This window comes from Equus quagga, chromosome 5, assembly GCF_021613505.1.
Source record: "Equus quagga isolate Etosha38 chromosome 5, UCLA_HA_Equagga_1.0, whole genome shotgun sequence".
NCBI classification, from domain to species: Eukaryota; Metazoa; Chordata; class Mammalia; order Perissodactyla; family Equidae; genus Equus; species Equus quagga.
This window is the reverse complement of record NC_060271.1, coordinates 30691856-30716381: the sequence shown is the minus strand read 5'-3', so window position 1 is coordinate 30716381 and position 24526 is coordinate 30691856. Positions and strand designations below refer to the sequence as shown.

The 24526-nt window shown below is 43.5% G+C and overlaps 2 protein-coding genes across 9 annotated transcripts in view; one reads left to right on the top strand and one right to left on the bottom strand.

The window, feature by feature from the left end:
* Window positions 1-9932, bottom strand: part of STPG1 (sperm tail PG-rich repeat containing 1) — a 53150-nt gene extending 43218 nt beyond the window's left edge. For 4 of the 5 annotated variants that reach the window (XR_006888592.1, XM_046660864.1, XM_046660866.1 and 1 more), the window contains exons 1-3: window positions 9817-9932; window positions 9312-9463; window positions 6182-6300 (exon numbers count right to left, since the gene is read on the bottom strand). The gene's annotated coding sequence lies outside the window, so the exon portion shown is untranslated. Of the gene's footprint in view, window positions 1-6181; window positions 6301-8661; window positions 8732-9311; window positions 9464-9816 lie in introns of those variants that run through there. The other variant, XM_046660865.1, reaches the window with a different exon arrangement.
* The window catches only part of NIPAL3 (NIPA like domain containing 3), a 47811-nt gene continuing 33162 nt past the window's right edge, over window positions 9878-24526 (top strand). For 3 of the 4 annotated variants that reach the window (XM_046660863.1, XM_046660860.1, XM_046660862.1), the window contains exons 1-2: window positions 10118-10221; window positions 13187-13540. In XM_046660863.1, coding sequence (XP_046516819.1) covers window positions 13448-13540 — 93 coding nt within the window. In that variant the 5' untranslated portion in view covers window positions 10118-10221; window positions 13187-13447. Of the gene's footprint in view, window positions 9900-10117; window positions 10222-13186; window positions 13541-24526 lie in introns of those variants that run through there. The other variant, XM_046660861.1, reaches the window with a different exon arrangement.

Genomic DNA, 24526 nt, shown 5'->3' with positions numbered 1-24526 from the left:
TTGATTGTACTTGCTCTTAGATTAGCTCTTTCAAGTTACCATGCAATTTGTAGAACCAGCAAGTCAATTTCTACCAAAAAACCTCCTTGGATTTTGATTGGGAGTGCACTGAGTCTATAAAACCATTTAGGGAGAATTAATGCCTTAACTTTGTTGAGTGTTATGATCTATTAACATGGTATACCTCGCCATTCATTTAGGTTTTCTTTAATTTGGGGGCAATATTTTATAGTTAGTATACAGATATTACACATATTTTCTTAAATTGATTCCTAGATATTTCTATTTTTATGTCATGAAACTGGTATTTTTTTATTTCAATTTCCAATTGTTTGTTGCTAGTATACAGGAATACAATTGATTTGTGTACATTGATCTTATATCTGCAAATCCTTGATAAACATTTTTTAAGTCTAATAACTTTTTTGTAAATTAGGAACTTATTTATACACATATATAATCATGTCATATGTAAATAAAAAGAGTTTTATTTCTTCCTTTCCAATTTGTGCACCTGTTTTTTTCTTTTTCTTACTAGATTGCAATGGCTAGGACATCCAGTACAATGTTGAAGAGAAGTGGTGATGGTGGACATCCTTGTCTCATTACTGATGAGTAAGAAAGCACTCAGTCTTTCAACATTAAGTGTGGGGATGTTAGTTGTAGTTTTTTTACAGAAGCCTTTTATCGCTTCTAATCCTGGTTTCTTGAGGGTTTTTAACAGGAGTAGATGTTGAATTTTATCAAATACTTTTTCTGCATCTATGGAGATGATCATATAATTATTCTTTTTGAGTATATTAAATGAATCATAGTGATTGATTCTCAAATGTTAAAACAACATAATATTCCTGGAATAAATGTTACTTGGTCATGATTATATTATCAATTTTATATATTACTGGATTCAACTTACTAGAATTTTTTAAAAGATTTTTACATCTATGTTCATGAAGGACATTAAGCTGTAGTTGTCTCTTGTTTGTAACGTCTTTGGTTTTGGTATTAGAGTAATGCTGGCTTCATAAAATGAGTTGAAAAGTGTTTTTTTCTCTTTTATTTTCAGAAGAGTTTGTGTAGTATTGGTGTTCTTTCTTCCTTAAATGTTCGGTAGAACTTACAAGTAAAGCAGTCTGGGCCAGGAGTTTTCTTTGTGGGAAGGTTTTCAAAGACAAAGTCCATTTGCTTAATAGATATGGGGCTTTTCAGGTTATCTATTTCTTTTTTAGTGAGCTTTGGTACTTTGTGTCTTTCAAGGAAATTTTTCCATTTCATTTATGTCATGAAAGTCATTGGCCTTAAGTTGTTCGTAATATTCCCTTCTTAACCTTTATATCTGCGTGTTCTGTATTAATGTCCCCCCTTCATTCCTGATATTGGTAATTTGCATCTTATATGTTTTTGTTGATAAGTCCGGCTAGAAGTTTATTGATCCTTTCAAAAGAAAACAGCATGTGGTTTCACTGATTTTTCTCTATTGTTTTTCTGTTTTCTATTTCAATTACTTCTATTATCGTTATCATCTCCTTCTTTCTATTTATGTTAGGCTTCATTTGCTCTTAGTTTTCTAGCTTTTTAAGGTGGAGGCTTAAATCACTGAATTTAGACGTTTCTTCTTTCTTCCTTTTTTTCCCAAGTAATTTTATCAGAATTATAATAGTTTATAGCATTGTGTAATTTTGGGTGTACATTATTGTTTATCAATTCCTGAATACACTTCATCATGCTCACCCTTAGTAGTCTAATTTTTATCTATCACCATACATATGTGCCCCTTTATCCCTTTCGCCCACTCCTCCCAACTCCCTTCCCCTCTGGTAACCACTAATCTGTTCTCTTTATCCATGTGTTTGTTATCTTCCACATATGAGTGAAAGCATGCAGTATTTGTCTTTCTCTCTTCTTTCTTAATATAAGCATTTAATATTGTAAATTTTCCTCTAAGCACTGTTTTAGTGGTATCTCATATATGTTCAAACGTTGTGTTTTCATTTTCTTTCCATTTAAAATATTTTCTGCTTTTCCTGGTATTATCTTTTTTTTTCTTTTTACTTTTTAATTGAGGTCATAATAGTTTACAACATTGTGAAATTTCAGTTGTACATTATTATTTGTCAGTCACCATATGAGTGCACCCCTTCACCCTTTGTGCCTACCCTGTAACCCCCGTCCCCCTGGTACCCACTGAACTGTTCTCTGTGTCCATGTGTTTGTTTATCTTCCACATATGAGTGACATCACTTGGTGTTTGCCTTTCTCTGTGTGCTTAACATAATACCTTTAAGGTCCATCCATGTTGTGGCAAATGAGCCTGGTAATATCTTTTGATACTTTGTTTATTTGTAAGTCTGCTATTTAATTTCAAAGTATCTGGGGGATTTTCCAGATATCGTTCTATTATTGATTTCAAGTTTTTCCACTGTTTTTAGATGGAAGTTTTTTTAATAAATGTCAATCAGGTCAAATTGGTTGATAGTGTTATCTTTTATATCCTTACTGATTTTCTGTTTTTTTCATTTTATCAATCCTGAGAGAGAAGTGTTATAACATTATATTACTATATAATAGTACTGTGAATTTGTTTATTTCTAAGTTTTCCCAGTTTTTCTACATGTATTTTGAAGCACTGTTAGATGCATGTATACTTAGGATTTTTATCTCTTCTTGATGAACTGATCCCTTTATCATTATGAAATGCCTCTATCTTCCTTGTTCTGAAGTCTGTTTTTTTCTGATATTAATATAGTCATTCCAGTTTCCTTTTGATTACTGGTAGCATACTACATCTTCTTATATCCCTTTACTTTTAACCTATCTGTGTCTCCACATGTAAAGCGGGTTTCTTAAAGACAGCACATAGCTGGGTCTTGGTTTTTTAAATCTAATCTTCTTAGCTCTGCCTTTTGACTGGAGTGTTTAGACCTTCTACATTTAATGTAGTAATTGATATGGTTGGATTTAAATCTATCACTTTCCTCCTTGTTCCATCTGATGCTTGTTAGTTTTTTCCTGCAGTCTTTTGGATTAAATGAGTATTTCTTATGATTCCATTTTATCTTCATTGCTGATTTATTAGCTATACTTATTTTATTGTTAGTAGTTGCTTTAAGGTTTAGAGTTTACATCTTTATCACAAATATTATACTGCTTCACATATAGTGTAAGAACTTTTCAATAGTATACTTCCATTTCCCACTTTCCATCCTTTTCGTCCTTTTCATGTACATTTTAGTTCTACCTACAGCCATCCCTCGGTATCTGCAGGGGATTGGTTCCAGGGCCCCCACAGATACCAAAACCCACGGATGATCAAGTCCCTTATATAAAATGGCATAGTATCCGCATATAACCTATGGACATCCTCCCATATACTTTAAATCATCTCTAGATTACTTATAATACCTAATACAATGTAAATAGTTATTATACTGCATTGTTTAGGGAATAATGACAATAAGAAAAAGTCTGTACATGTTCAGTACAGATGCAACCAGTGTAGGCCCTTTGATCCACAAATGCAGAAACTGCAGATATGGGGGGCCTACAGTATATTATGAGTCTCATGTTATTTTTTTACTTAAACAGTCAATTATTTTTTAACAAGATTGAAATAAGAAAAAATTTAGTTTATATTTATCATTTTCAACGTTCTTCAATTCTTTGTGCAAATCCAAGCTTCTGTCTAGTATTCTATTCCTTCTGTCTGTAAACTTATTTTAACATTTCTTGTAATGGAGGCTTCTGATAATACATTCTCTAGGTTTCTGTTTGTCTAAAACGATCTTTATTTTTCTTTCACTTTTTGAAAGTTATTTTTACTGGGCATAAAATTCTAGATTGACAGGTTCCCACCTTCCTACAACTGCAAAGTATATTATTTCATTGTCTTCTGCCCTGCATAGTTTCTGACGAGAAGTCCACTGTAATTATTATCTTGATTCTTTTGTAAGTAATATATCTTTTTTTATCCATCTACTTTTAAGCTTTTCTGTTTATCGCTTTCATTCAGCAATTTGATTTCAATGATGTGTTGGCATCATTTTCTTTATGCTTTTACTGTTTGAGATTCGCTGAAATTCTTGAATCTGCAGGTTATAGTTTTCATCAAATTTGAAAAATCTTTGGCCATTATTTTAAAAAATCTTTTTCACCTTTTACCCCCTTCTTTCCTGAAACTACAGTTATACGTGTATAGATCACTTAATATTTTCCCACGTCACTAAGATTCTGCTCTTGGGTTTTTGTTTTGTTTTGTCTTTTTTCTCTCTGTGCTTCATTTGGATAGTCTATAACTTGTGTCTGCAAGTCCACTGATCCGTAGTGTATAATCTGCTGTTAATCCCATCTATTGGATTTTTTATCTCAAATATTGCATTTCTCATCTCTAGAAGTTACATTTGGGTCCTTTTTTTTATATTTTCCACTTCTATCTTCATCATGTTTTCCTTTAAATATTTAAACATATTTGTAAGATTTATAATACCTATTTTAAGGTTCTTTTCTACTAATTCTATGATCTCTGGGGTTGTTCCTATTGATTGATTTTTCTCTTGAATATGGGTCATGTTTTTCTGTATCTTTTCACGTCTGGTAATTTTGTATTGGACACTGGACATTGTGAATTTTGCACTGTTGGGTACTGGGTTTTGAAGTATTCCTATGGAGTGTTCCATTTTTTTCTGGCACCATTTCCTGTAACTTGGAGACCCATTTGATGCTTTCGAGTTTTATAAGCTTTGTTACAGTGGATCCAGAGCAGCTTTTATTTTGGGAATAATTTACCCCTACTACTAAGACATGATGCTTCTGTGGACTCCATCTGCTCCCCATCTAATACAGCGTCTCTCCATCCTGGTTTATGGCAGCACAAAGTATTCCCAGTTCTGTGTAAGCCCCAGAAATTATTCAGGCTGCTTTCTGGTAGTTCTTTCCCTAGTCTTAGATTCCTCTCATGCATGGGGAGATCACTATTCAGCCAAGACCTGAGGGGAACTCTCTTCCTATTTCTAAACTTTTTTGTGTAGGTCCCTCCTCTCTGGTGTTCTACCCTATAAATTCCAGCCACTTTGATCTCCCTGAAATCTGATTTCTATCTCCCCAGCTCAGGATACTGGGCTTTGTTTGGGTTCTTCCTTCCTTGAACTGAGGCCTGGAAGCTACCCCCAGCACTAATTGTAGGGTTCACCTTGTTTTTCTTCTCTCAGGGATTGTAGTACTAAGCTGCTTGTTGCCCAATGTCTAAAAACAGTTGTTTCCTATATTTGTCTATTTGTAAGTCGTTAACAGCATGAGTATGATTTAATTTCCATAGCAGTTAATCTTTCATGGACAGACTTGAGAGTTTTTTTTTTCCCCTAAGGAAATTACACCATTTATAAATACTAACAAATTAAGGATTAAATAAATGATGTTATGCTCTATCAACACTTTTCTCCTTCAGTATTTGTTCCTCACTTTATTCTGTCACCCTCACAGCAGAAATTCTCAATCTTGGGCTGGCCCCGTGGCCAAGTGGTTAAGTTTGCATGCTCCGCTTTGGAGGCCCAGGGTTTCATCGGTTCGAATCCTGGGCACAGACACGGCACCACTCATCGAGCCACACTGAGGCGGCATCCCACATGCCACAACTGGAAGGACCCACAACTAAGAATATACAACTATGTACCAGGGAGCTTTGGGGAGAAAAAGGAAAAAAATGGAATCTTTAAAAAAAAAAACAAAGAAAAAAATTCTCAACCTTTTTTGGTTGACAATCTATACAAAAAAATTAATATTTAATAGAATTATTGGCAACACACTCAAAGAAATTAAGGGATTCAAAACAACGGAAACGGATCAGTAACGATCATAGCACAACCACTATTCCAGTATAAGAACGTCTTTCAGTGTCTAGAAAAGCAGCCACTATTCACTTACGGCTCTTCGGTGTTGAGTTGGCATCTCGGTAAGAACCATCTACTTTCCTAGCTGCAACACAGCTGTTATTTTTAAAATGCCCTAATCTGCTAGAATTACGGGTGATTTGAGAAAAATTTAAGCTTCTTATTACAATGGTAATATGTGCATATTGTCAAATCTTTGGAAAATATAAGACATTCAGAAGATTTTTTAAAACAATCCATAATCCTACCACCTAAAGACAACACTATTAATAATGCATTCCAGCCTCGGTACTGCATACCTGTGAAGCCACGATGAGAGCAGGGGAAGCCCAGGTGTGAAGAGAGCACTGCCCTGATGTGCCTCACCGGTGCACCTGCTTCTACCACTGTTCATGACAGGACGTCATGGGCCTGGAATCTAAGAAAGAGCAGTGAGGATGTGCCACCTTCCTAATCCACAGCAAATATGCCAGCAGTTCCCAGGGGAGGGCCAGCACAGTGATCAAGAGCATCCAGGCCTGGGTTCAAGGTGAGGCTCTGCCACTTCAGAGTGCTGACTTTAACCTTTTAAGCCCGTTTCTTCCTTCATAAACTGAGAGCGATAACAGTACCTTCCTCTCAAGGTGTTTGTGAGGATCAAATATGATGATCCACACGAAGTCGTTCATGCTGCCCCGCCTAGGCTTTTATTAACATTAGGTTTTAATATATGCACAGGGATAATGTATTAACAGCTTAAAATTATAGCTATCATTTATTGAGCCCGTACAGTCCTAAATGCCTTAGAGAGAATACTTCATGCAATATTTACAATAATCCAGTGAGGTATTATCCCGTTTGCAGATGAGAAAACTGAAGCTTAGAGGGAAGGGTTAAGTGACTTGCTCAGGGTCACATCAGAAGTCTGACTTCTGCTCCCTCTTAACCACTATAACAACCTCAAAAGCAGCACACACTAAATGTTAACATGCTAAATTTTGACACTGAGCACCCCTGAGTGGGTAGGATTCGTTTTTGAATATTAGGATATTGCATATAGTTTTCAAAATATAAAGCAAATATTTGAGACTGTCTTGAACTTTCGCACATGCTGGGGTTCCCTAGAACTCCGTTTGGAAATTTCTGAGGCAGTTCACTGCTGGTCGTTCTAATGGCTAGAAAGTTCCTGCCTGTATCAAAGCTGATTCTTTCTCTCTCTCTCTCTCTCTTCACTCCTTCTAATTCCAACCCTTGGAATCAGCTCAAAATGAGTCTCATTCCTCTTCCACATCAGTGATTTTCAAAATGCAGGTCATAGCCTATAGTCTTTTGCGAAGTTCTGTTTAAGTTCACGTGCATGTGCTGGGTCACAATATAAAACGCATCTCTTGCCATGGGTCACCATCAAAAATTTGAAAGCCACTGTTCTATGTGACTATTCTCCAAGTATTTGAAAGCAGCCTTCATGTCCCACCATCTAATGGCTGATCCTCTTCTCCACAAGGGACCTCTTTGGCTTCCATAAGCCTCCTTGTAGCATGGGGATTTCTCCCCTCGCCATACTGGGCATCATCCTCTGGCCCTGTCACCAGATTCATCCGCATCTCTGTTCAAACCTTCTTAGGGATGACCTCCTTGACCACTCTCTCTTAAGAAGGACCATCCCGTCTTTCTCCAGGCCTTGGCCCTGCCTTATTTATCTCAGAACATTTTTTACTTCCCAACATCAGGTTTTATGTGTATTTATTTCTTTATGATCTTCCCCCAAAAGAATGTTCATCACTGAATCCCCAGTCTGTTTCCTGGCCCATACTGCCAGGAAAATGGCACTATGCTCAATAAATATTTGTGGAATGAACGAAGGAAGGAAAGAATATTACAGGAAGGATCATTTTAGCAGTAATGTGTATAGATGTGCTCATAATACAACTCTTTCCTTCAGGAGTTACATTCAATAAAGATTTAAGTCACTAAAACTATAGGCCTGTTTTCATTCCTCCATCTCTGTGTTTAAAAAAACTCTTTATTATTTATGTTATAGTATCATATTTTATACCTTTATATACATATATTACTGTGGAAAGTATATCAATATATACTAAGTCATGTATACTGTTACTTTACATGAAATTTTATGGGATTTGCATGAGTAGTTATGACTATATGAGATTTTTATCGATTCAATTATAATCTCATAACTGAGATTATATGCACAACTGCATCTTGAGTGTATTTCATATTTCCAAAGGACTCTCAGGTAAACAATGCATTCGATATTTTTCATAAGCTCAGAAAACGTGTGAGAGAGCTGGAGGAAACTTTAGCAGCTGGCTAGTGACCACGAGATTCCAATCTCACCCTTTTGTTTTAGAGATGGGTAAACTGAGGCCCAGAGCAGGGAAGATGTTTGCAGAGGGACACTCAAGGAGCAGGAGTGGGTCTGGAATTAGAACTCAGCTCTTTGTCGTCCACCCATTGCCCAGCACCCCAGCCCCCAAACGTTTGGACACTCGCAAAGGCTGAGGCAGGGGAGTCAGACGCCCACGTCCCTCACAGGGGCTCCCTGGGGGAAGGCACCATGGTTATTATCACCACTTTTCAAGTGGGGACTCTGAGGGCACACCTCAAGGGAGGGGCGCCTCCAGCGGTGGCTCCTCCCGCCCTCAGGGCACCGCCTAGGAGGCACCGGAATTCGGCACGCACCCGGCAGGCCGGGGGTCTCAGTGGGTGTCCCATGGGATGTGCCAGATCCTCCTCCCCACGACCGGGGGGCCCATCCTCCGACTGGACTGCCTCCTACCTCGTCTGGTCCGCTGGGCTGAATCTGGCCTGGCCAAGCTCCCCGTCGCTATGGCAACCAAAGGCCTAACATTCTGGAGCCTGCCTCTGTCCGCCTCCTGAGTAACACTAGCCAATGGTGTCCTCTGTTTCTTTAGCGTGAAAACTTGTTGGCCAATCGCTAGAGGCGTTTCAAAAACTGCAGGGAAGCTGCCAGAATTCCAGGGTTCAGGTGAACTACGTCAGGACCGCTGGGGAAACGTAATAGGGGCTTATCTAGGCAACCGCTCAAAACTCTTGTGATAGGCCAAAAGCCTTAGAATTTTGCTCACCCAGAAATCCTACCTCAAGGATAAACCTGAGTGAACCAACATTCATCCAAGTCCTGTTTATAATAGCAAAAGAAAAAAAGAGTGATGTAAACAACTACACCAGGGCAACCACATAGTGTCCCATGAGCTCCTCTTTAACCGCTTCACAGCAGTCATGGTGATCCTGTCCCCTGCTTAGGACCCTCCGACAGCTCCCCTTTAAACTTAGGATGAAACCCAAACATCTTATTATAAACAGTCCCTGACCGGTCCCTCTGCTCACAGCTCCTACCACCCACCCCCTCAGAATAACCTCGGACCAGCCACGCTGTCCTTTGGGCAGTTCCTACAACATGCCAACCTCGTTCTGCTCTCAAGCGTTCCCTCTGAGCCCCGCCTCAGGATCTGAACCCAAACCGGCTTTCTCCTCGTTGGGGTCTCTGTCCAAATATCACTTCTTCATCTGTACAATGGGCAGGAGCTCAATGTCTCACTTGGGGTTGTTGTGCGGACCTGAAATGAAACGCACGTGAAAAAGTGTAAGCTCTACGCACGTGTTAATGATTACACTTGTACATGACGGAAACGTTCCTAAGCGCCAGGCTCCCTGGAGGACCGTAAGCTTTGCTGAGCTGGGGACGTACTGGGAGGGTTGGAATATAGCGAAGCCAACAGGTGTTATGGGAAGGCAGACAAGAAGAGACATGTATGGCCCCGAGGCTTTCGGGGGAACTGGATCTTGAAGAATGTACAGGATTTGAATACATAGAGCGTGAGGTCAGAGACCAGCAGGAGCAAAGCCCGGAGGTGGCCCTAAGGATAGAAGGAAGGACACCTGGCAGGTTGTCCACCTGTCGGGCAGTCACCTGAGCTCTCCAGCACAGCCGGAGAAGGGAAGCGGGGTTTGTTTCAACGTCCCCCGGGCGGCCACTAGAGGGGACCCCTCCAGGTGAGCGCAAAGCTCCCGCCGGGCGCAGGCTCCCCAGGGCTCTCCCCCTACGCTTCAAGCAAGCTTTGCGGCGCAGCCAATAGCCGGGGGATACCCCACCCACCTCCTCCTCGCAGCCACTCACCTGCGCGAAGTGCCCGCCAGCTTTTGACTGGCAGGCCATCTGACAAATGAAATCGCAGCCTTTGAAAGCAAAACACTGCAGCGTCCAGGCCGCTGGGTGTTGGGAAGGAATTCAGGAGGCTGTGCCTCCGGGTTGCGGGGAGATCCGAGTCATTTCTCGGGAATCTCTGATAGGTGGGCCTTAGAGGAAACGCCGCTGGTGAGTAGTGATGAAGAAGGAGGGAGGGAGGCCTTGAATTCAGCCTTCGTTTCAGGAAAAGCGAAAGCATTTGTAATCATCTAAAGTCCCGAAATATAAATACTCTTCCTTCTGGCTGTCACCAGCCTTGTCAGTTTGAGTCTCGTTGCCTCAGCATGTTTCTTCCATTTTTGCATCGAGGGTGAGAGGAGAGGGGGCATGGGTTTGCCTTAATAAAGGTGATGCCAGGCTTTATCAAATCAGGAAGTGAATGCCAAAATTATTCCTCGACTCGCCGGCTCGGGCTTCCGGGCAGTAGCATGTGGTGGAGTCAGCAGGTGGATGAGGGGAGGCGTTCTCGATCTGTGCTGGCTGCTGGAAGTTGTGGTTTCCAGCCCAACAGGAGGGGACTGAGGAGTGTAACCCTTTAGTGAGCCAAAGCCCAGGAAAGGGAAAGCGCCTGGCCTGTAACTGCCACTCAGCAGCCATAAGCTGAATCGTCAAGGGGTAGAAAAGGGCATGTTTTATTTTTTCAGATACAGTCAAATTCTAATTGGGATCCTGCTTTTCGCAGTCTTGAGCTGTGGTTCTCTCATTTGTAAAATCTGCTCTGTGGTGGTGAAATAATTCATTGAGATAAGGGGTGGGGAATGGAGTGGAAGCCAGCACCTAGTGAGTTATCTTTCTGTTCTTAAGTCAGTAGATCCTGTGCCCACTGATGCATGCGAGGGCCTCACAATTAAAGGGTGGTTGGCAACAAAGAGTTGGCTGCTTGCCTCTTGGGCATATGTTAGTCGTGGAAAAGTGCTTTGAAGTCAGGAAAAGAGAGTCACTAGGCAAAGAATGTGTGACTTATAAGGAAGGACAACTTGCAAAGAGTTCTTCCAAGGCTTTTAGTCCAAACTGCTGCCCAGCTGAAGGAGAATCTTCTACTTTTGATGCCTCAGAGGCCTGGGGGTTCCTGAGGCAGAGAGGGAAGCTGCTTTTTAAAAGCGAATTAAGGGACCACCACCACCAAAACCAGAAACCCACCTAGACACACCAGCTGGTCCAAAGAAGGCTAGGAGGCCTGGATTCCTGTCACCCCCTTGGCGTGTCTCCAATGCCCGTATGCTTTCTCAGGCACCCTATGGGTGGGGCTGAGTATATCTGTGGTATCTAGTTTTGCGGTAGATTAGGCGTGAGTAAGGCATTCTGTTCTGGACTGTGAAGTGGCCACAGTGCACCAGGTGCTTCACAGGCCTGCCTTTAGCCAGTCAGTAGGCATGTGTGGAGGTCCCTCTGCCAGCTTCTGGGCTAGATCTCCAGCAAGAGCAACTGAACAGGGGATTCAGGACCTGCCCACTTTGTGCTCCACTGCCCCTTCAGCTCCAGGTTGAAAGCCCCCAAGGGTCTCTCAGAGGTGGAGAGAGCCCTGGGCCGCCCTTCCTTTCTAAGGCTCTTCTATTAAAAACATTAAAACAGGGATACACAAATTTGACACAGTGATGCTTTTCACACACACATAAAAGTATAGTGAAGAATAATTATGCTTTTCACAAGGTTGCAACAAATATTCATAGGGCTTTACTGTCAGGGAGGTCTGGTTATAGGATGTGAGTTACAAAGTTGTCTGATGAGTGTCCTCATGTATGTATATCCGGAATGTATACCCTCACATGGAGGCAGCAGCAATCATTTAATTCTGAGGCTTTTTGACAAAGGGAGACCTGGCCACAGTGCTGGACACAGTGTTAGCCCTAGAAAATATGACTTACTCTTCACACTGGGAAGCAGAATTCCTGCGCCTAGGGTTAGATAGCAGAAGGAACTGGAAGCTACAGGAAAGACAGGAGGCAGCCTTCCAAAGCCTCAAGGCATGGCAGAGACTACGTCTGTTTGGCACATAGTAAGCCCTCAATAAATATTTGTTTCTTGAATGCACGAGGGAAAGAAAGGAATGTTCGTGGGTAAATTAAATAATTAAACTGGTAGGAATAAAATTAATACTAATAATAGCTGCCATTCATTGACCATTCTCTGTGCATGCATTTTATACACATTGTTGCATTAAATTCTCACGACAGTCCTGTGAGAGAGGAATCTGTGTTTTACAGCAGAGGAAACTGGCTGAAAAGTTCAATGACTTGGCCAAGGCAAAACAGGTAACACATGACAGGTCAAAATGAATTTAAAGTATTTTTATTTTAAAAGAAACATAGACTTTGCAGTACAAACCAAATCTGTATGATTTCTTTTTTTAAATATAAGAAGACCTCCAGGAAGCCCTTAGCACTTGTGGTGGGATGTTTTGGCTGTGCCTCCCAGAACACGAGGGGCATTCTTTCTCTTTTTTTCTCTATTTGGTAGAAAAGTTTGACATGCACTGAAAATATCAGTCCAATGAAGTTAACAGGAATTCCCGTCATTGCTGGTTTTACTTGAAGCCGCATGATTGCCCCCACTTTACAGGTGAGGCAACTGAGTCTCCCAGAGGTGAAGTGATCTGGGCACACAGAGGTCCTCCCTCTCCCAGTCCAGCGCTACCTCGCCTGTGCTAGGCTGATCCCGGTAGCAGCCCAGTTCTTCCATCTGCCGTGGAGACAACTTTTCTTCTCATTCTTTCTTTCCTATGTTGGAACCCAGGTGGTTCCCTTTGCATGGCAGTGGGATTTTTTTATTTGGAGTCCTGGAGAAGGAGATGTAGGCAGCATTCTACTTCTTATGTAGAGGAGCCATGGAAAAAAGTCGTATTTAAATTAGGATATGATGGGTGGGAGGAAGCAAAGGCGGAGAGGAAAGGGGATTTTTAAGGGCTGGGAAATAAGTTTTGAGATAGATGAGCCTTATCTTTATTAAGGGACAAAAGGCATGATATAATTTTTTTAATGGCCTCCCTTCTCCTGGCAGCTGTGTTTTGTCCTAATAGTACTGTCTTCTCAGGTAACAAAGATGGGCTCAGCGTTTCATTGTGCATGCATTTTTAATGTTCCTTCCCATCACCCAGAGCCCCTCAAGAAGCCGGAAACACACCGTTGTCTGTCTGCTTGGGAAGGACAGAAGTTGGCACTTCTCTGAGTGAAGATGAGGAAAAGGCTGTAAACCAGCCAGAGGAGCCTTGAAGCACTCCTTCCGCGTGAGAAGGCCATGGCTGCTGGAAGGAGGTGAACGCCACAAGGAAGGATGGCTTCCAGCTTCCATCCCGCTTAGCAGCAGCTCCCGCTCCCGTTCCCGCTCCCGACCCGGTGGGATGTGCCATTAGACCATCATGGACGGAGTCCTCGGTGCTGCCCTGCAGCTGCAGCAGCTCCCGCCCACGAGCAGCGCCGACTCTGCCAGCGAGGCTTCCTTCTCCTACAAGGCAAGAGCTGTTTTTGGTTTTGGAATTTTGTATTTTTCTAACAAGAAAGTACCACGGTACAGCTTTGGCTAACAGATAGATCCAGGGTTTATCACTGGCAGAAACAGGCGGGCCCTCCACACATGCAGGAGAATGTGTGATCAAAAGAAAAGAAATGCTCATTAAAATACATAAAAACAGAGAGGTAGAGAACTTTAAAAGGAATGCAATTCACTTAGGAGATTTGTTTTTTAAAAATCACTCACTCCATTATGCAGAGAAAACCTTTGTTCATATTTCAGTATATTTCCTTCCTGACTTTTTCTGATATTACACATTTGTGATCATATTGTACATAAAGTTTTGTATTTTGGTTGTTTCACTTAACCTTGTTTCTGGAATATTTCTAAGGTCATTGAGTAGTGATTGAAAGCATGGTTTTTGAAGGATTGCCCAATAATCTATTCAGCTGCTGTATCCAAATTTGCTGGACAGATCCCCTATTGTTGGACATTCAGGTTGTTGCTAATCTGGGGTTACTGTAAACAATACTGCCAGGAGTATCCCAGAGTGCATGCTGCTTTGCTGTCTTGAAGAACCAGGTAGCCCTGGGAAAGGCAGTCACGAATGCTGGAGCATCAAGAGTACAGAAAATAAGGAAATATAGTTAATACAACTGGCCCTGTGATAAATGGATGCCAAATAGACAAATACAGAATCAGAAAACACGGAATACTCTCCTTGATGAGATTTCTAATAAGTTTCCATGTTAATCACAAATTTAATTCTGTACTTGAATTATGGAAATATTTTTGTGTCAGAGCAAAGTTAAACAGGTCATGGTGACTCTAACAGAGGGTTTAAAAATTGAGGTGGGAGACAGACTTGTGAACAAAGGGCTATGAGCTGACGAAGTACAGGGTGGGGTAAAGGGAAGAAGACTTGGGTTCAAAGCCCTGGACACATGGCTGAGCCCCTCAGAGCTTGTTAGGGGTAGAACGGTGGTAGTAATACCTCGCTCCAGCCCGCATCCCTCTGTACTGTGTGGATCAGTGAAAAGGCACCTAGCCCAGTGCTGGGCATGTAGGAGGTGCTTGACTCAGAACTGTCTCTGGGGGCCAGCCCAGTGGCCTAGGGGTTAAGTTCAGTGTGCTCCGCTTCAGTGGCCTGGGTTCAGTTCCCGGGTGTGGACCTACACCACTTGTCGGTGGCCATGCTGTGTCAGCAACCCACATACAAAATAGAGGAAGATTGGCACAGATGTTAGCTCAGGGTGAATCTTCCTCAGCAAAAAAAAACCCGAAAAAAAACAAAAACTGCCTCTGGTTATAAAGAGGAACAGATGCAGGTGCACAGAACAGAGGAAGTGTGGTTAATTCTGTCTGGGTTTGGGGAAGGGGTTTCTAAGGGGAAGCTGTCTCCTTTCTCCTTGATTTTGTTAAGCCTATTTTGGTTGCAAGGAATAAAAACACTTCAGAGCAGCTGAGGCAAAAGGGAAATTATTATAAGGATACAGGGTAGCTCATGGAACCCAGGAGCAGAAAGGGCAGTGGGGTTTGGAAGGTGCTAGAACTCTTACTCCCACCCTCAGAAGAGGGAAGATCTGATTGGCCCAGCTTGGGTCAGGTGTCTACACTGGTCCAATCAGTGGTGGCCAGGGGGGTGGGGTCACCCAGCAAACACAGTTTCTGGGGCTCCATCACTGTGGGCCAAGCAGGCTGCCCCAAGTCATCTCTTACCTTTAGAGAAAACATTAAGAGGCCCCCAGTCCAACTTGATCAGTGGGATGAAGTCAGGAGCAAGCAATTTGGCTTGAGTTGCGGCCCTGCCCGCTGCCCTACACAACAGAGAGTGGATTCTGGTTGTTGGGAGAGGGTGGTCTGTAAAGAGAGGCCAAGAGGCTGAGCTGCCCAGGAGGCGGCATCCCAGCGGGTCCCTGACGCTGGTGGCTGTGCTTCAGCCTGGAAGAGTCAGGGCTCAATTCTTCTGTTTCTCAAACAGGCATTTCAGCTGAGTACCTCCTCTCTGTGTGCCTGTGCTGGGTGGGCCGGGAGCTGTGTAGATAATTGAGATGTCTCTTCCCTGAAGGAGCTTCCAGTCTAGGAGGGAGGTGGGAGAGCCGTTTCCCTAAGTATTTACCCTTCAAGACAGAATTTGGTGAAAAAACAGAGATTCGGCAGGGTGTTAAGAACATGGCCTTTGGAATCAGAGAGACCTGCCTTGAAATCTCAGCTCTGTCACTTTGTGGCGTTATGACTTGAGGAAAGCCGTGTCACTCCTCTGCAGGTCAGTTCTAAACCCATCCTCTAGGGTGGTTATGAGAACGACCTGAGTTTACCGAGGGGGGAACCGAAGCTGCCTGCGCCTCCCCTGTGTTCTGCCTGTGGAAATCCTACCCGTCCTTCCAGCTCCAGCTCGAGTACCACCTTTTATGCAGCCTTTGTCAGTCTTCCCAGCAGGAAAGTACAGGCCCTTTATCCACACTTTTATTGCCAATTCACAATTTCTATAGTAATCATCATCATCATAATAGCAGCTAACCTTTGTTGAGTGTTTACTACGGGACAGGGACTGTGCCAATCCTCACAGAAGCCCCATAAGATAAGTACTATTATAACCCCATTTTACATATGAGGAAAATGGCACAGAGAGGTTAATTAACTTGCCCAAGGCCACATAGTCAATAGGTAATAAAACTGGGATTCGGATCAGGTCTGTGCACTGCCAAGGCCCTTGATTTTATCCACCACTTCCTGCTGCCCGCCTGTGCCAGGCACTCTGCAAGGCCCCTTCTCTCCCCGACATGGATTATTAAGTGTTGAAGTGGCAGTCGTGCGGGAGGTAATGCTTCACCTGCTGGAGAAGGTAAGCGTCGGGGAGCTGGCCTGCAGCCGCTCACAGGTGTAGCAGAGCCTGGTTAACCATTCTCCTGTGTCCCTTGTATTTGAATGTGAGTAACCCTCGGGCAGCCAGAATGCAGCTGATCCTTCACTGGGAGCCGTTTGAAGCCCAGGGATTGTGGGAGGTCAGTCTGAAGAGCAAGTGCCGACCAGGCTTCTCACCGAGGCTGCTGTTGGCACATGTAAAGCAGCCTTGGACCTGGGGATCTGAGCTGAGGTCTCACTGGGGTACCAGTATCCAAGGGAGGTTTCCTGCCTTGTGACCTTGGGCTGCTTTGCTGGGCACAGTTTATTTTCTTTCAGAGTTGTAGCTGGTAAAAGATCAATTTTGGATCAGGGCCAGAAGGGTCCTTCGAGCTGTTGCTTGTAATAATGATAATAATAAAAATGAAAATTGTAAAAATAATAGTAAAAGCTAGAATTGTTTTAGTATTTATTATGTGTCAGGTGATGTTTCAACAGGGGCCTTGTTTCATATAACATGACAGTCCCGTGGGGGTTTACCATCAGCTCTGCTTTTCAGATGGGAAAGCTGAGGCTCAGAGAGTTAAGGTAGTTCCTCTGAAGTCACACAGCAGTAAGTGGCAGAGGCAGGACACCAGCCCAGGTCTGCTGGTCTTCAAGGTCCACACAGGGAAGGTGGGGCAGTGAGAGAAGTGACTGGTTTTGCTGCCGCCTCCTCTTGGTGTTTGGGTCTGTTGAAGCTGCAGCTAGACGTGGCTGAGTCTGAAATCCAGTTTTCTGCACGTTGTTTTGCCCTCACCCCACTTCCCTCACCAGTAACACTTCCCCTTCAGAGACTGCACCGTGAGTACAGTGAGCTGAAGTCCCGGTTTGTGCCTCATGTCCATGGGCATATTCATAGAGCCCCCTTTCTTCCTCAAAATGGCCCGATTTGGACAATGCATGTCCTAAATATAAGGTTCCTGATAGTTGGGAGGCCTCGCTACCCCCTCATCTGGAGTATACTGGGGACCAAAGTGTTGGGGAGACCTGTGTTCAGGTCTGGCTCTGCCACCTCCTCACTCTGTGACTTTGGCCAAGTCTTGGGCCTTTTCCGGTAACTGAGCTCCCCCACCAGGAGCATCCCCCCACCATGAGGTATTTCCCTTCAGACTGAGGGCAGCCCTTGCCCCCGCCTCCCTTCCCCCTCCGTTGACTCTGCCCACTGAAGTCGAGAGACAGTAGGGAACCTGATTAGGTGTCACCGCAGAACAGTGCTCCCCATGTGACATTGCAAGTGAAGGAACTCAAGAACCAAGATGTTGCAGGTGAAGACGCTGGCCTGAGGCCGCTCCAAGGCGGTCCTCACCGCCTGCCCCCTCAGTGGAAACACCGTTTGGTTCTGTCTACACCTTTTCTTTTCTTAAATGACAGAGGCACTGATTCCCAGGTCGGATCCCTGTTCTGGGTTAGCTGTCCATGTGTCCTCATTGCCTTTTAACACTTTCAATAACTTCAGTGAGAACATGTGGGGAGGGTTGTCCAGAGGTGGAAGCCCCCCAGGCACCGCCCTTCGCTTCCCCCCTGCCCACAGACCTGGACACCCCCTTTTAGTTTTCAAGCTCTGCGGTTTGGAGGAGGAGCTTCACATCAGGAGTCCTGCCGGTTGTCGCCTCAGCTCTGAGCTGCCCTTCGCCAGACGCTTGAGGGCGGCGGATGGGTGTGAGTTCGAACTGTAACCCCTGGGCTGGGGGGAGCTTCTTCGTTTGACTTTAAATGCTCAGAAAAGTGACCGATCCCCACTTCACAAGGGTGTGGCCGTAATCAGTGTTGATGAAGCCCTTTGAAACACTTGGATGAAAGGGCCTGAGTGACCTTGCGCTGTTGCTGACCGTGTCTGTCTATAGCCGGTCATTAAGCGTGGGGATTGATGTGCTGTGGAAATGGCTGTGTAACAACTCCTCCACTGTCTGTGTTGGGAGGGGGGATGTGGCTCTTACAGGTGGGGTTTATTTTTTTCCTAATTTGCCGCTTTTGAAGGACACCTCAGAACACGTGGGAGACATCTGGAGCAGTAATTCTCAGGAGACTGGCAGTCAGACCTCCAGCTCCCATCTTCCCGTCCTCACCTTGGGCAGGTGACTTCACTTCTCTGAGCCTTACTTTGTTCATCTGTAAACTCCTTCCAACTTATGTGCTAAAATACGACTCAGTCGTTAGTACCCCCTTCACAGGGTTGTTTGTGGCCTGAAGGATGCATAGAAAGGGCTTAGGGCCACGCCTGATGTATATAAATGCTCCGTAAATATCAGCCTTTGTTATCATAGTAACCTTTTAACCGTGCTTTTTGGTGGTTAAATTGGTTAATTCTCGCGAGTTTTACAATTTTCATTTCTCGGTTTCGTTCCTCACCACCCGCCTCGCTGAGACAGCAGCGGCTTGTCTGTATGACTGCAGTTGCGTGTTTTTTGTTCTTCATCTCTTTACTTCCACTTGGCAAGTTGTTAACGACACATTCTCAGGCAGCCATCTCATCAGAGGACAGCGCAGTCTCTCTGGGTAAAAATAGTACAGCTGCTACCAGTTACAGGTTGAACCATGTGAAACTACCACTTGCATAGGTCAAAGATGGTCAGATATTGGCAGTTTCGTATGTTTCATCTTAATAATAAGTCTTTTCTCCAAATTATCTCAGGAAGTTCATGCACCAGCCCTGAGAGAGGGCCCCTGTCATCCCAGCCAGCAGAGGAGTGTAGGGGTGGAAAACTTTTCCCTTCTCCGCTTCTAGGTTCTTTGGCTGGTCTAATAATTAAGTTGACATAAGACAAATGAACAAGAGAAAAACAAATTTAATTTCATGTGTACAGAGCCCCATAAAAAAAGTATGAGACTCACAGGCAGTCAGGCAGTTGAGGCTTATATGCCATTCTGAGCTAAGGAGAAGAGGGCGGGGATCCGGGGCTTCAAAGGGGAGAAAGATAGTTCATAGGAAAACAAGAAGAGCAAACGTTTGGTAAACAGATGTTGGCCCTGCCATGCAGCTAAGTCTTTCTGCTATAAAAGCTTATCTTGGATCATAGCTCTCTTCCTGGTACAGGCCCCCTTCCTAGTACAGGCCACCTATCCACATTCTTTTAGACATTTAAGGGAGAAGCAAAAAGCTTTCCTGAGTCTGCTGAGTTTTTAATTGCCTTCGGATCAAAACAGTCCACATGCCAAAGTGGCACGTTTTGGGGTGGTGAATGCTGCTCCCACTCATGACAAAGGAATGTAGGTTTAGCAAGGCAGATCTCAGCCAGGCCGCTTGCCCGTGGACCTGCAGCTGTGTGACCCCGGTGTGTCCTCTGAACAGCCCTTGCTCCAGTCTCGGGTTTCTGCTCAACCCCTGGAGGCTGTTTCCAGCTCCCCTTTGTCTCCTATAAAGGTGAGAAAGCAGCTTTCAGGTGTTGCTGGAGCCAGAATCCTTTTGTCTCCTATCTGCAGTTTCTGTAGAATTGCTGCCAGTTAACTTTTTTTTTTAACAATTCCTCCTCCTCATTAGCGTGGGTAAATGAGTCTCTGGGCAGAGCACCTGCTGGCCTGTGCCCTCTAAAGAAACACCACACGGTTCCTCACGTTCTTTCAGCTGACATCTAAAACTTAAAACTTTTCGTTGTAAGTTTAAACATTTGCAAAATATGGAATTCCTGGCACATTTAAATACTGTTTTTTTCTTTTTAAACTTAACTGGAGCTCCTAGAATATAAAGACCACTCAATGCCCACCATCAGCCTTCTGAGAAAGCTCTTCTTTAACCTCATTCCTTTTCCCCCTGGAATTTGTATTTCCTTTCCATTTCACCCACAGAATTTTATCCCAAAATTGTGTGTATTTTTTTTTTTATTAATGTTATGATAGATTACAACCTTGTGAGATTTCAGTTGTACATTATTGTTAGTCATGTTGTGGGTGCACCACTTCACCCTTTGTGCCCTCCCCCCACCTCCCCTTTTCCCTGGTAACCACCAATCAGATCTCCTTGTCACCAAAATTGTGTCTATTTTTTAACACTTAAAAATTTTAAAGATACCTGTCGTGCTTCTTTACAAGAAAGAACGTAGTGTGTGTAATCAAATTGTGTTTAAAAAAATTTCTGGGGCCAGCTGCATGGCTGAGTTTGGCACGTTCTACTTCAGTGGCCCCATTCAGTTCCCAGGCACGGACCTACACCACTCATTGGCAGCCATGCTGTGGTGGTGACCCACGTACATAATAGAGGAAGACTGGCACAGATGTTAGCTCAGGGCTAATCTTCCTCAAGCAAAAAGAGGAAGATTCGCAACAGATGTTAGCTCAGGGTGAATCTTCCTCAGCAAAAAAAAATTCCTTTGATATAGGTTCATAAGTATTGATTCATTCTAGAAGCTTTTCTGTTGATGCAATTGAATAAAAGCAATTGATTAATGCAATATAATGTTTGGCAATGATTATTAAATAAAAAATAACATTGTATTAGAAACGAATATCTGAATGAGAAGAACAGAGCTTTTTCTTTTTCAATGTTCAAGACAGATATTACTGATTGCTAGAATGAGTTTAGCATCAATTCTGTTACAAGTTTTGGTTTTTGTAGCTGAATGTGCCGAGAAACTCATTCCCATAAGTACTGAGAGGAGCGTTGTTATAGCAGTGTCACTCAGTGCTTTCAAGTCTTTCCAAGTTTTGTGCTAAAAATCACATAGTGATAAACTATTTTATTGGCCTATCAGCTAACTATATGATTAGGGCCTTCTTCGTTTTTGTTCAAAGCAAAGTACTAGACACACTTAATTTGCAACAGGATTTGTTTTGTTTTCACAATTTCTGTGAAGTTTGCCAAAAAGGCATTATTATCAGTTATGTTGGTGACTTTTTTCACTTAGAATCACGTTGGCTTAACCTGATATATCCGGAAAGGTTTGGGGAAATTGAAATATTGTTAATTTTATTATACCTTTGCCTATACTGTATTGTCATACATATGTTTTAATTATAGTATATAATGCAAATACTTACTACAAATATTGGTACCTATATTATAACATAAATTTAATTGTAACGCTTTATAATGTGCTTGATATAAGCTAGTATACCGCAGTATACATGCTTGAGCTGCCGATGTAACCTAATTAACAAAGCTGGTCCTTACCGTCCAGCCATCAGTCAAATCAGACTCTGATTTCAGAAAACCCCAAAAAAGGCCAAAGTGTCCCATTTTGATGTCATGCCTTAACAGGAATATGTATGAGAGAGGGAAAGAAAGTAATTTCTAGAATGAGTATTTGTCACCAGAGAAACCTCCTGGGAAACCAAATTTCAAAATTCCCCATAGTTTCTTGGTGGTTTTACAGCTCGGGGCAGTGTGCCAGAGTGAGTCTACGTGAGTGAAGGACAAGGCTTTCTTTGATAAAGTGGGAGAAAGTGTTGTGAAGGGTGAGACGGGGAACCGCCGGGAGCAAAGAGCATGGAAGGAAATGAGGATCTGGTGCTCGAACCCCTTACAGCTGCAGGGTCAGCAAGCCATTGTAGAAGAAGGTCTCTGGGCCCCAGTCTAAAGACTGTGGCCTTCTAGAGCTTGCCACCTGGTTTCTGGTTTAGAAACAGCGTCCTAATCACGTCACTCAGAGCCTCCTTATTGTCTCCAAGCCCTTTGAGGTAGAGGTGCCCCCTCCCAATCCAGCCAGCCCACCTCGCAAGCCTTCTCCCTGGACACTCTGGTTTCCCTCCGTCTTCCCTGGACTCCTGCCCCGGCCACACAGAAGCCCTCACCTTAGGTCTCTCATGAGCTGTCACACACACGTCCCCATCTTACCTCTCGGGGCCTGTGAGCCCTCTTCCCCCTGGGTCTCATCCCTCCACATCGCCTTCTTTCCCTTCCTCAAAGGCATGTTGCTCGTTCCCACCTCCGAGCTTCCCATGGGCTGTCGAAGGCTTCTCCCACCCCAGCCCCACCACTCGAGCTCTTCGGGTCTCCCTTCTGGGAGCATTCCTCGAGACGTCTTCCCGAGCTCCTTCAGTCCTGCGCCTCCCCACGCACTGGATCAGGCCCCTGTGCTTCTCTGAGGGAGCTCCATGGCATGTGATTGAATGATCAGTTGTTTAGTGTCCACTCCGTGAGGACAGGGACAGGGCATGGCTTGCTTACAATCTGCATGGCAGGCACTAGGCACCGAACGAAGGAATCACTGTCTGGAATGCATTCTTCCCTCCTCTGTATTCCACTGCTCCGGTACCCGTCTCTAATATATTGTAATATTTTAGGTGTCTGTATCCTGCACCGGCCTGGGAGCCATTGGGTCCAGAACCAATTCCCCAGCCCCTGATAATAGCTGCTATCTGTTGAATACCCATCCTGTGTCAGGCGCTGTCCTAGAGCTTTGTATATTGTGTACTTTGACAGAAGAGTTAAGAGCATGAGCTCTAGTGTCAGACTTCCTGGGTTCCAATCCTGCTTCAGCCACTTACCATTTGCCTCTTACCCTCTGTGCCTCAGTCTCCTCACTATGAAGTTAGATAATAATAGTACCTACCGTATAGGGTTGTTCTAAGGATTAAATGAGTTAATATGAATGAAGTGCTTAGAATTGTACTAGGCACATAGTGAGTGCTCAATAAATGTTTCTCATTCTCATTGTCATCATCATTTCTAATCTTTACAACAAGTCCGCTGTGTCAGTTCCAAAGGCGGAGCTCTCTCTGGTAGACCTGACTCCTCCCACTAGCACATGCCTGGCACAGAAGGTTCTCATGATGTCCTGTTGTTGGCTGATGGATGTTTCTAACTGTGAGAGCTAGTATTTATTGAAGGCTCTGAGAAGTCCTGCAATAGAGAAATCTGTTTCCCTGAGCCCTCTGCTGTGCCAGGAACTGTGCTTTATCATTTCCATGGAGTTATCTCATTTCATTCTTGCAGCCACCCTGAGGGTAAGTACTCTTGGTAACTCCGTTTTGTGGTTGAGGAAACAGATGCTCAGAGATATACCAAAGTCATGCTGTCATGAGTGACGGACATTGGATTTCAGCTGAGGTCTACCTGACTCCAGAGCCTGACCTCTGAATAACCACCCTCCCACCCACTTATGATTCTAGAGCAGTTCCTTAGGAGCATGGTGTCTTCCCAAAGTTTCCGAGAAAGCTTGTCCCTTGCAGGTTGCCTTCTGCAGAGCTCTGCAGTCCACAGATGTTGGTTGAGTGTGTTGGGTGTGCTCACCCTCAGGCTGGGTGCCTTGTGGAGGGTGGAAGAGGAAAGAATTCAGGCTGGAAGTCCGAGAGCAGAGTTTAGTTACCGATCTGTCACAGCCTTTGCCACATGACATTGAGCCAAGCAGTTCAGACCTTGTGCCCAGAATGAATTCCTCCTTTGAAATTCCGCCACTTTATCCACACTTCTCTCTAATGACATGTATCACATTCTTCCCTTATGGCCATTTTTCTGTGCTCAGATTAAGCCATTTATTCAGGAACATAAACTGAGTATCTTCTATTGATCGGCAAAAACAAGAGAGATATGGAGAACCCAACTGAATATCCTTGTTAAATGAAAGGAATGCAGAGTTCCACCCATATCAGGTGATTATGTGTTAAAAGGTAATAAAGAGATTTGCAACAATAATAGCATAAGGGGAGGGGAAAGAGATGGAGCCATATAGCAACAAAGTTTTCTATACTACTGAAATTAAATTAATGTTAATCCAAACTAGATTGTTATAAATTAAGAAAGTAATTATAATCCTGAGGACAATCACTAAGAAAATAACTCAAAAATATATAGTAAAAGAAGTGAGAAGGGAATTAAGATGGTACACTAGAAAATATATCTATTTAACACAAAAGCAGGCAGTAATGGAGGAGCTGAGGACCAAAAGGGACATAAGACATACAGAAAACAAATAGCAAGATGGTAGAGTCCTTTCTTATCAGTAATTATATTACATGTAAACAAATTAAACTCCCCTAATTAAAAGGGATAGTTTGGCAGAATAGATTTTTTAAAAATGTGATCCAAGTATATGCTATTTACAAGAGACTCACTTTGAAAATAGACTGAAAGTAGAAAGATATTCCATGCAAACAGTAACTGAAAGAGAGCTGGAGTGTCTATACTAATGTCAGACCAAATAGACTGTAAGACAAAAGTTGTTACAAG